Source organism: Ranitomeya variabilis, chromosome 7, assembly GCF_051348905.1.
Source record: "Ranitomeya variabilis isolate aRanVar5 chromosome 7, aRanVar5.hap1, whole genome shotgun sequence".
Taxonomy (NCBI): Eukaryota; Metazoa; Chordata; class Amphibia; order Anura; family Dendrobatidae; genus Ranitomeya; species Ranitomeya variabilis.
Window position 1 is genome coordinate 95,555,859 of NC_135238.1, and position 12,006 is coordinate 95,567,864.

Consider the following 12,006-nt stretch of genomic DNA (forward strand, 5'->3'; position numbering starts at 1 on the left):
ACTACAAGCTGAAAATAAAGATTAAGCAACAACTGCAAGATTGATTTCATCAACCAAGGTATCATTTTAATTAGTATAACTGCACCAACCTGACACTGTGCACAATCCTGCTGACAGGTTCCCTTTAAGCAGAGCACTGCAAGAAGATCCTCCCCATAGGCCCGCCCCGAACACAAGCATATTATTATAGATTTCATCAATCAAGGTATCATTTTAATCTGTATAACGGTGTCGTCCTGACGCTGTAAGTTACTGTGCACAATCCTGCTGACAGGTTCCCTTTAACTTAAGCGTGTGAGTCTTCTATGCTCTAATATCCCAGCACTTTGCAGGAGGTTAGACCAGGAGATCAGAACTGTATCCCTTATATCTTACACACAGAGAAGACTAGCCTAAGCTATGGTGGAGGCGTGTTCTTTTTCTGGTATGTTGCTGCCTGCTTATTGGTCAAATCATATAGAGGGGAAGAAGTTGGCAAAAATTAATTAGGTGCCAAATACTTTGATTACTGATCTTTCCAAAACAGTGGCAAGAAAGTTTTATTCCACTCACCAGCCATTACTTCATCATGTGTTCAGTTCAATATGAATAATTTGGTGAATGTCCTAATTAGAGAAAGCTTCCCTAGAATGTTATTAGGACAGGTGCCTCTGGGCATGTGCCATAAAATGATTTCCTAGTGAATAATGTTATCACTAGAGACCCCAGAAGTATTAGGGTATGTGCACACATTGCAGATTTGCAGCAGTTTTCCATCCGGTTTACAGTACCATGTAAACCTATGGAAAACCAAATCCGCTGTGCCCCTGGTGCGGAAAATACCGCTCGGAAACGCTGCTTTGTATTTTCTGCAGCATGTCAATTCTTTGTGCGGATTCCGCAGCGTTTTTCACCTGCTCCTCGATAGGAATCCGCAGATGTAAGAACGCAGGTGAAATCCGAGGGTAATCTGCAGGTAAAACGCAGTGCATTTTACCTGCAGATTTTTCAAAAATGGTGCGGAAAAATAGGCACACGAATCCGCAACGTGGGCACATAGCCATAAGGCTGCGCACACTGCTGTGACCTGGTCATACCTTTACGGCCCTTGGTATAGGTTATCTCCAGGTCACAGTGATGCTTTCTACTGCACATGCGGACAGACACTTCTGCTATTAACATTTTCTCTGAACATTTCTTTGTCACTGTAACATGACAGTGGCTATATTAATTTTCTATAGTGATTATCACTATAGACAAAATAAATGGTTGCGAAGTAACTGTGTTTAGCTCTTGTTCACAATTAAATTTTCTTTGTTTTCTTTTTTTATTCTTTCTCCGTTTCTGGAGAAACCTAAAGATAATTGGAAACAATTTCTACTTGTCTTACAGTGCTTTTTTCCTCTACAGGTTGCTGATTACATTCCTCAACTGGCTAAATTTAGTCCTGACCTTTGGGGTGTCTCACTTTGTACAGTAGATGGTCAAAGGTAAATTTAGACTTTTTCTTTTTTTCTTGTCAAATGTGTGTTATATGTTCTCATTTACCCTATTTAGCCATTCATGATGCTGCTGTTTGAGTGCAATTTTAATGATACAATTTTGGTGGACATATAATGTGTTGAAAATAGGATTTATTTTTTGGGGGAGTGGGATGGTTCTTCTACTATATCCTTCATAATAAAATATAGGTGACGTGCTTACGTTGTTTGTGCACATGCGTGCTTAGAATATAACTGTTCATGTGCAGGTGCGATTTTTGTCCAATGTCATCTATAGTGTTAGACATTTTTGTTTTTGGGTAGTGATTTTAATTTCCTGTCATGAATTTCTGATGTTTGTTGCCTGCACATGGGCAGTTTCTTAGAGGATCCTGTCATTTTGGAAAGCACAATTTACCTCCAGATTTGGGGTTGTTCTGCAGCTAAATAGCTTTACAGTTCTGCCTTACTGAAAGTGCTGCTACTGAGAGAAAATTAACTTATTTCCTTCCAAGAGCCACCATCTTTCAGTCATGAGGGTCTTGGCACTTTGAGCGCTTGCTCTCCACAGATGCACTACAGAGCACACTGTCATTCAAAAATGCGTGCTTACAGCCGATGCTCACAAAAGATTGTAGACCCCATTTTAGAACTTAAAGGGAACCTGTCACCCCCAAAATCGACGGTGAGCTAAGCCCACCGGCATTAGTGGCTTGACTACAGCATTCTGTAATGCTGTAGATAAGCCCCGATGTATCCTGAAAGATGAGAAAAAAGGTTAGATTATACTCACCTGGGCGGGCAGTCCGATCCGATGGGCGATCCCGGTCCGGGGCCTCCCATCTTCATAGGATGACATCCTCTTCTGGTCTTCACCCTGCGGCTCCGGCGCAGGCGTACTTTGTCTACCCTGTTGAGGGCAGAGCAAAGTACTGCAGTGCGCAGGTGCCGGGAAAGGTCAGAGAGGCGCCTGCGCCCTTCTGTACTTTGCTCTGCCCTCAACAGGGCAGACAAAGTACGCCTGCGCCGGAGCCTCAGCGTGAAGACCAGAAGAGGACGTCATCGTAAGAAGATGGGAAGCGCCGGACCGGACCGCGACACCCATCGGACCGGACCAGCAGCTGGAACGCCCCAGGGTGAGAATAATCTAACCTCTTTTTCTCATCTTTTAGGATACATCGGGGGCTTATCTACAGCATTACAGAATGCTGTAGATAAGCCCCTGATGCTGGTGGGCTTACCTCACCCTTGCTTTTGGGGGTAACAGGTTCCCTTTAACTCTAATAAGCCGAAATAAAGACTACAGACAATGCTTTGGGGTAAGATGGCCGAGAGGCTGTATTGAGGGTTCCCTATATATCATTAAAATACTCTTTATTAAATTAAACACCTTATTAAACAACTCAACCAGTTTAGTCGCAGACTTGACTAAACAAAATACTTCCAAAAAACACCCCAAAACATGGGTTAATTTATTCCTCCAATAAAATCAGACAACATAAAAAGATGAACTGAAAATACACAAAGGCGCGGGTGGGTGGGTTTATCTCTTTCAGATTTTAAACAGCTGCTGAGGTGATCGAAACACAGGAGGGCGTATAAGGCTGCTTTCACACTAGCGTCGGTACGGGGCCGTCGCGTTGCGTCGGCCCGAAGTACCGACGCATACTGTGAAAAAAATGCCCGACGTGGGCAGCGGAAGCAGTCTTACGACGCTTCCGCTGCCCCATTGCAAGGTCCGATGAGGAGGGGGCGGAGTTTCGGCCTCGCATGCGCGGTCGAAAATGGTGGACTAGGCGCGCAAAAAAAGTTACATGTAACATTTTTTTGTGGCTGCGGTCCGCCAAAACACGACGGTTGCGACGTTTGGCAATACGTCGCAATGCGTCGGTAATGTTAATCTATGGGGAAAAAAACGCATCCTGCAGACAACTTTGCAGGATGCATTCTTTCTCCTAAACGACGCTTTGCGAAGTGCAGCCAAAAACGCTAGTGTGAAAGTAGCCTTACTTGTCTACTTGCTGCCAGAATAGCATCCAATCGGCACCACGGTCCAGTCAGACAACTCACCCAATCAAGGATCACGAACCACTGTTACTAAGGTTAAGGCCGAGCCCCCTTGAGTGACCAGCAGAATTACTTCACAAACCTTATACCTAATGGGATAGAAAACTGTGACAATTATTGATTTATTAAGTAGAGATCCTAAACCATAAAACTCATATTTAGGTACCACAATCCCATGTGGCCCCTTCCGTTATCCCCTCCAGGGACCTTCCAGTATAGTGACTGTGGCCACTCCTTGTAGGCCCCCAAGACTGAAAGTTCCTGGGAGGAAATAAGTTTATTTTTTACTGGTAACCACACTCTCTGTCAGGCGGTCTGGCAGCATTGTAATTCTATTTACCTGCAGATTGCTCTGTATCTGCAGGGAAATAGCATTTTCCTAGGTGACAGATTCCCTTTTAAACAAGTATTCAAATATTTTTCTTATTGGTTTATTTTTCATTTGGTGAGGGTATATAAAGGTACAATCTTCAAGCTGAGGCTTACCCTGTTGTGAATTCCGTTCTCGGGCTCCCTCCTGTGGTCGTGAATGGTACTTTGTTGAGTTCTGTTCGTGGGCTCCCTCTGGTGGCTTTGAGTGATACTGCTGGTCTTTAGCTGGGCTCCAGCTGCCTCGTTTTCTGCAGTGCTGGTTGCCTATTTAACTCCACCTAGATCTTTACTTGTTGCCAGCTGTCATTGTATTCAGTATTGGTTCAGTTCTCTCTGGGACTTCACGTGTGACCTGTCTCCTCCTGGAGAAGCTAAGTTCATGCTAGTTCATTTTTGCTTATTGCTTTTGGAAAATATTTCTCAGTATATGATAAGTTCAGTCCAGCTTGCTTATATGCTATTTTCTTGCTAGCTGGAAGCTCTGGGGAGCAGAGTTGCTCCCTCACATCGTGAGTCGGTGTGAGGGTCTTTTGTACTGTCTGCGTGGATATTTTGTAGTATTTTATACTGACCGCACAGTTCCCTTGCTATCTTCATACTATTTAGTACTAGTGGGCCTCTTTTGCTAAAACCTGTTTTCATTCCTATGTTTGTATTTTCCTCTTAACTCACCGTCATTATTTGTGGGGGGCTGACTTTACTTTGGGGAAATTTCTCTGAGGCAAGTGAGGCTTTTGTTTCTCTCTAGGGGTAGCTAGCTCTCAGGCTGTGAAGAGGCGTCTAGGGAGAGTTAGGTACGCTCCACGGCTGCCTATAGTGTGTGTGATAGGATCAGGTTTGCGGACAGTAAAGTTCCCACACCCCCAGAGCTTGTCCTATATTTCTGGTTTACCTATAAGGTCATTCCAAGTGTTCCTAACCACCAGCACCATAACAGTACAGCTGGCCCGAAAGTGTTAATGCCTCACAAAAGAGGGATAAGAGAAGTCCTGAGTTCATTTTTTTTTCTCTGCAGTGTGTTTTGCTTCTCTCCTCCCCTTAATCTCTGGGTGGTTTAGGACTCAGCTGCAGATATGAACATTCAAAGTCTGTCCTCTAGTTTGGATCATCTCACTGCAAGGGTACAAAGCATTCAGGATTTTGTAGTTCAAAATCCTATGTTAGAGCCTAGAATACCAATTCCTGATTTGTTTTATGGAGATAGATCTAAGTTTCTGAATTTCAAAAACAATTGCAAATTGTTTCTTGCTCTGAATCCCCGCTCCTCTGGTGACCCTACTCAGCAAGTTAAAATTATTATTTCTTTGTTACGTGGTGACCCTCAAGACTGGGCATTCTCCCTGGTGCCAGGAGATCCTGCATTGCTAAATGTAGATGCGTTTTTTCTGGCACTTGGATTGCTTTATGAGGAGCCTAATTCAGTAGACCAGGCAGAAAAGACTTTGCTGGCTCTGTCTCAGGGTCAGGATGAAGCGGAGGTTTACTGCCAGAGGTTTAGGAAGTGGTCTGTGCTCACTCAATGGAATGAGTGTGCCCTGGCAGCGATTTTCAGAAAGGGTCTTTCTGAAGCCCTTAAGGATGTTATGGTGGGGTTCCCCACGCCTGCGGGTCTGAATGATTCAATGTCCTTGGCCATTCAGATTGATCGGCGTTTGCGGGAGCGCAAACCTGTGCACCATCTGGCGGTGTTCTCTGAGCAGAAGCCTGAGTCTATGCAATGCGATAGGATTCTGACCAGAATTGAACGGCAAAATCACAGACGTCAGAATGGGTTGTGTTTTTACTGTGGTGACTCCACTCATGCTATCTCTGTTTGTCCTTAGCACACTAAAAGGTTCGCTAGGTCTGTCACCATTGGTACTGTACAGCCTTAATTTATTTTGTCTGTTACTTTGATTTGCTCTCTGTCATCCTACTCAGTTATGGCTTTTGTGGATTCAGGCGCTGCTCTGAATTTGATAGATTTGGAATTTGCCAGGCGCTGTGGTTTTTTCTTGGAGCCTTTGCAGTTTCCTATTCCACTAAGGGGAATTGATGCTACGCCATTAACCAAGAATAAGCCTCAGTACTGGACTCAAGTGACCATGTGCATGACTCCTGCACATCAGGAGGATATTCGCTTTCTGGTGTTACATAATTTGCATGATGTTGTCGTGTTGGGGTTGCCATGGCTGCAGGTTCATAATCCAGTATTGGATTGGAAATCAATGTCTGTGTCTAGCTGGTGTTGTCAAGGGGTACATGGTGATGTTCCTTTGGTGTCAATTGCCTCTTCTACTCCTTCTGAAGTCCCTGAATTTTTGTCGGATTACCAGGATGTATTGATGAGCCCAAATCCAGTGCCCTACCTCCTCATAGGGATTGTGATTGTGCTATAAATTTGATTCCTGGTAGTAAGTTCCCTAAGGGTCGACTGTTCAATTTGTCTGTGCCAGAGCATGCCGCTATGCGGAGTTATATAAAGGAGTCCTTGGAGAAAGGACATATTCGCCCGTCCTCGTCACCATTGGGAGCAGGGTTCTTTTTTTGTGGCCAAGAAGGATGGTTCTTTGAGACCCTGTATTGATTATCGCCTTCTTAATAAAATCACGGTCAAATTTCAGTACCCTTTGCCTCTGCTGTCCGATCTGTTTGCTCGGATTAAGGGGGCTAGTTGGTTCACCAAGATAGATCTTCGAGGAGCGTATAATCTTGTGCGTATAAAGCGGGGCGATGAATGGAGAACAGCATTTAATACGCCCGAAGGCCATTTTGAGTACTTGGTGATGCCATTTGGGCTTTCTAATGCCCCTTCCGTGTTTCAGTCCTTTATGCACGACATCTTCCGAGAGTATCTGGATGGATTCATGATTGTATACCTGGATGATATCCTGGTCTTTTCTGATGATTGGGAATCTCATGTGAAGCCGGTCAGGATGGTATTTCAGGTCCTGCGTGCTAATGCTTTGTTTGTGAAGGACTCTAAATGTCTCTTCAGAGTCCAGAAGGTATCCTTTTTGGGCATTATTTTTTCCCCTTCTACTATCGAGATGGATCCAGTTAAAGTCCAGGCCATTTATGATTGGACTCAACCTACATCTGTGAAGAGTCTTCAGAAGTTCCTGGGCTTTGCTAATTTTTACCGTCGCTTCATCACTAATTTTTCTAGTGTGGTTAAGCCTTTGACTGATCTGACCAAAAAGGGTGCTGATGTGACGAATTGGTCACCTGCGGCCGTTGAGGCCTTTCAGGAGCTGAAACGTCGGTTTTCTTCGGCTCCTGTCTTGCGTCAGCCGGATGTTTCTCTCCCTTTTCAGGTCGAGGTTGATGCTTCTGAGATTGGAGCAGGGGCTGTCTTGTCTCAGAGAAGCTCTGATGGCTCTGTGATGAAGCCATGTGCTTTCTTTTCTAGAAAGTTTTCGCCTGCCGAGCGTAATTATGATGTTGGCAATCGGGAGTTGTTGGCAATGAAGTGGGCATTTGAGGAGTGGCGACATTGGCTTGAGGGAGCCAAGCATCGTGTGGTGGTTTTGACGGATCACAAGAATTTGATTTATCTCGAGTCTGCCAAGCGGCTAAATCCTAGACAGGCTCGATGGTCGTTGTTTTTCTCCCGTTTCGATTTCGTGGTTTCGTACCTTCCGGGCTCTAAGAATGTGAAGGCTGATGCCCTTTCTAGGAGTTTTGTGCCTGACTCTCCGGGAGTTCCTGAACCGGCTGGTATCCTCAGAGAGGGGGTGATTCTGTCTGCCATCTCCCCTGATTTGCGGCGGGTGCTGCAGGAGTTTCAGGTCGATAGACCTGACCGTTGTCCACCGGAGAGACTGTTTGTCCCTGATAGATGGACCAGTAGAGTTATTTCCGAGTTTCATTGTTCAGTGTTGGCGGGTCATCCTGGGATTTTTGGGACCAGAGATTTGGTGGCTAGGTCCTTTTGGTGGCCTTCCTTGTCGCGAGATGTGCGTTCTTTTGTGCAGTCCTGTGGGATTTGTGCTCGGGCCAAGCCTTGCTTGTTATGATCCCAGTGGCTTAGGATCACAAATCTAACCAGCTAAGTCAGAGACAATAGGACGAGCTCTGGGGATGTGGTAACTGGACTGACCGCAAAGCTGATCCTAACCAAACACACTAAAGGTAGCCGTGGAACGTTTCCTGAAATCCTAGACGTCTCTTCACGGCCTGAGAAACTGACTACCCCTAAAGAGAAAGTAAAGACCTCACTTACCTCAGAGAAATAACCCCAAAGAAAGAGAACAGCCCCCCACAAATAATAACGGTGAGTTAAGAGGAAAAGACAAACGCAGAGATGAAACAGGTTCAGCAAATGAGGCCCGCTAACACTAGATAGCAGAAAATAGCAAGGGATCTGTGCGGTCAGTAAAAAACCCTATACAAAAATATCCACGCAGAGAATGCGAGAACCCCCACACCAACTAACGATGTGGGGGGAGCAACTCAGCACCCCAGAGCTACCAGCAAGCAGAGAAATCACATATTAGCAAGCTGGACAAAACTCATAATATTCTAGGAACATACTGAACACAGATGAGCAAGAATAAGCAAACAGAACTTAGCTTCTCTTGGAGAGACTGGTAACGGATGTAGACAGGAGCAAACAGAATAGCACTGAATACAACGACAGCAGGCAACAACTGATAGTCCAGGTGAGCTAAATAGGAACCAGCTAACGAGACAGCTGATCCAACCTCAGACCTGCAGAATGACACAAAGAGCCACCAGAGGGAGCCCAAAGACAACACTCACACAGTACCACTTGTGACCACAAGAGGGAGCCCAAAAACAGAGTTCACAACACTTGCTGTTCTCGTCCCAGCGGATTGCTTTTGCCTTTGCCTGTCCCAAAGAGGCCCTGGACGCATATTTCCATGGATTTTATTTCGGATCTTCCGGTCTCTCAGAGGATGTCTGTCATCTGGGTGGTTTGCGATCGTTTTTCTAAGATGGTCCATTTGGTGCCATTGCCTAAATTACCTTCCTCCTCTGATTTGGTTCCGCTGTTCTTTCAGAATGTGGTTCGTTTGCATGGTATTCCGGAGAACATTGTGTCGGACAGAGGGTCCCAGTTTGTGTCCAGATTTTGGCGGTCCTTTTGTGCTAAGATGGGCATTGATTTGTCTTTTTCTTCGGCTTTCCATCCTCAGACAAATGGCCAAACCGAAAGAACTAATCAGACCTTGGAAACTTATCTGAGATGTTTTGTTTCTGCTGATCAGGATGATTGGGTGACTTTTTTGCCATTGGCTGAGTTCGCCCTCAATAACCGGGCTAGTTCTGCTACTTTGGTTTCGCCTTTTTTTTGTAATTCTGGTTTTCATCCTCGTTTTTCCTCAGGGCAGGTTGAGCCTTCTGACTGTCCTGGTGTGGATTCTGTGGTGGACAGGTTGCAGCAGATTTGGAACCACGTAGTGGACAATTTGGCGCTGTCACAGGAGAAGGCTCAGCGCTTTGCTAACCGCCGTCGCTGTGTGGGTCCCCGACTTTGTGTGGGGGATTTGGTTTGGTTGTCTTCTCGTTATGTTCCTATGAAGGTTTCCTCTCCTAAGTTTAAGCCTCGATTCATCAGTCCTTATAAGATTTCTGAAATCCTCAATCCTGTGTCATTTCGTTTGGACCTCCCAGCATCTTTTGCCATCCATAATGTGTTCCATAGGTCATTGTTGCGGAGGTATGTGGTGCCTGTGGTTCCTTCTGTTGATCCTCCTGCTCCGGTGTTGGTCGAGGGAGAATTGAAGTATGTGGTGAAGATCTTGGATTCTCGTGTCTCGAGACGGAAGCTTCAGTACTTGGTTAAGTGGAAGGGCTATGGTCAGGAGGATAATTCCTGGGTTGTTGCCTCTGATGTCCATGCTGCTGATTTGGTTCGTGCCTTTCATTTGGCTCGTCCTGATCGGCCTGGGGGCTCTGGTAAGGGTTAGGTGACCCCTCCTCAAGGGGGGGGTCCTGTTGTGAATTCCGTTCTCGGGCTCCCTCCTGTGGTCGTGAATGGTACTTTGTTGAGTTCTGTTCGTGGGCTCCCTCTGGTGGCTTTGAGTGATACTGCTGGTCTTTAACTGGGCTCCAGCTGCCTCGTTTTCTGCAGTGCTGGTTGCCTATGTAACTCCACCTAGATCTTTACTTGTTGCCAGCTGTCATTGTATTCAGTATTGGTTCAGTTCTCTCTGGGACTTCACGTGTGACCTGTCTCCTCCTGGAGAAGCTAAGTTCATGCTAGTTCATTTTTGCTTATTGCTTTTGGAAAATGTTTCTCAGTATATGATAAGTTCAGTCCAGCTTGCTTATATGCTATTATCTTGCTAGCTGGAAGCTCTGGGGAGCAGAGTTGCTCCCTCACATCGTGAGTAGGTGTGAGGGTCTTTTGTACTCTCTGCGTGGATATTTTGTAGTATTTTATACTGACCGCACAGTTCCCTTGCTATCTTCATACTATTTAGTACTAGTGGGCCTCTTTTGCTAAAACCTGTTTTCATTCCTATGTTTGTATTTTCCTCTTAACTCACCGTCATTATTTGTGGGGGGCTGACTTTACTTTGGGGAAATTTCTCTGAGGCAAGTGAGGCTTTTGTTTCTCTCTAGGGGTAGCTAGCTCTCAGGCTGTGAAGAGGCGTCTAGGGAGAGTTAGGTACGCTCCACGGCTGCCTATAGTGTGTGTGATAGGATCAGGTTTGCGGACAGTAAAGTTCCCACGCCCCCAGAGCTTGTCCTATATTTCTGGTTTACCTATAAGGTCATTCCAAGTGTTCCTAACCACCAGCACCATAACATTACCCCTGATGAAGCTGCACTACAGGGGTTGGACAAAATAATGGAAACACCTGGAAACATCAACAAAAGTTAGTTTAATATGGTGTAGGTCCACCTTTTGCGGCGATTACAACCTCAATTCTCCGAGGTATGGATTCATTCAAGGTTTGAATTGTTTCCAAAGGAATTTTAGCCCATGGCAACACAAGTCTAATTCATATTAAAATAAAGACAAGACAAAATTTTGTGGAATAAAATTGGCCGTGATGTTTATTCTTGGGTAACTTTAAAATGTAACAGTAAAATACCAATAGAAAGCTTCATATAAATAACCAAACATTCCAAAACTCCATTAAACAATCCACCCAGAGACTGGGTGATTTTCCCACAATATAAACATCATGACAGGAGATAGATCAAAGGGAGGGAGGGTGGGATCTTCTTTTCTTCAGCACTCTCCTCAGAGTGCCTGAAATCTGCCATATCAGGCCTTAAATAAACCGGTAACTGCCCAGCAACGCACTGTCCACTAATGAGTAGCCGTTAAAAAGGGCGCAAAAAACTGCTGGTCTAAACAAGCATTTCCAAAAATAACTCAAACTTGCCCCAAAGTTGACCTCATATATTAACCCCTAATAGTATTGTAGCCTCGACCAATTCATAGCCTGTGTGGCCATGTGACCTTCCCCCTCATTCCCTATTTCTTATGGGGGGAGGGGGGACTGCCATGGCAACACAAGTCTAATTCATATTTAAATAAAGACAAGACAAAACTTTGTGGAATAAAATTGGCCGTGATGTTTATTCTTGGGTAACTTTAAAACGTAACAGTAAAATACCAATAGAAAGCTTCATATAAATAACCAAACATTCCAAGACTCCATTAAACAATCCACCCAGAGACTGGGTGATTTTCCCAAGAGCCTCAACTCAAAGAGTTGAGGCCCCCCCAAAAACACACAGCCATTTTTCCACAATATTTTGTAAATTTAGATTAAAAATGTCGAGGCCAATGTTGGATAAATGAATCATATCCTGGCGGTACAGCCCCGGTAAAAACCCTTCGAGGTCGTCATGTCTAAAGGAAAACCCATTAACTAGCGGCAAGAATTTTTCCATGCTCTTGTTAACTCTCTTGCAAACCTTTTCCATAAATCGTAGTTCCGGTGAATTCCACATAAGCCTGGGAATGATCTCAGAGAAAACAAAGCCTGGATATGGAAAAGATTGTCTGAGATTGACCACATCGGCGCTCATAATGGCTAATAGATCCAGGGTTTTCAATTTACCGAGATCATTTCCACCTACATGAAAAACAACTAAATCTGGGAATGGAAACAGATTGAAACATGTTTTAAATTCTAAA

General features: G+C 44.8%; 1 protein-coding gene across 5 annotated transcripts in view; it reads left to right on the top strand.

Annotated features, from left to right (window-relative positions):
- The window catches only part of GLS (glutaminase), a 746,320-nt gene that overhangs the window by 231,649 nt on the left and 502,665 nt on the right, over positions 1–12,006 (top strand). For all 5 annotated transcript variants that reach the window (XR_013218256.1, XM_077275591.1, XM_077275592.1 and 2 more), the window contains exon 5: positions 1,390–1,469. Coding sequence is in view for 4 of the 5 variants with exons in the window: in XM_077275591.1 (XP_077131706.1) it covers positions 1,390–1,469 (80 nt within the window). In the remaining variant the exon portion in view is untranslated. The remainder of the gene's footprint in view (positions 1–1,389; positions 1,470–12,006) is intronic.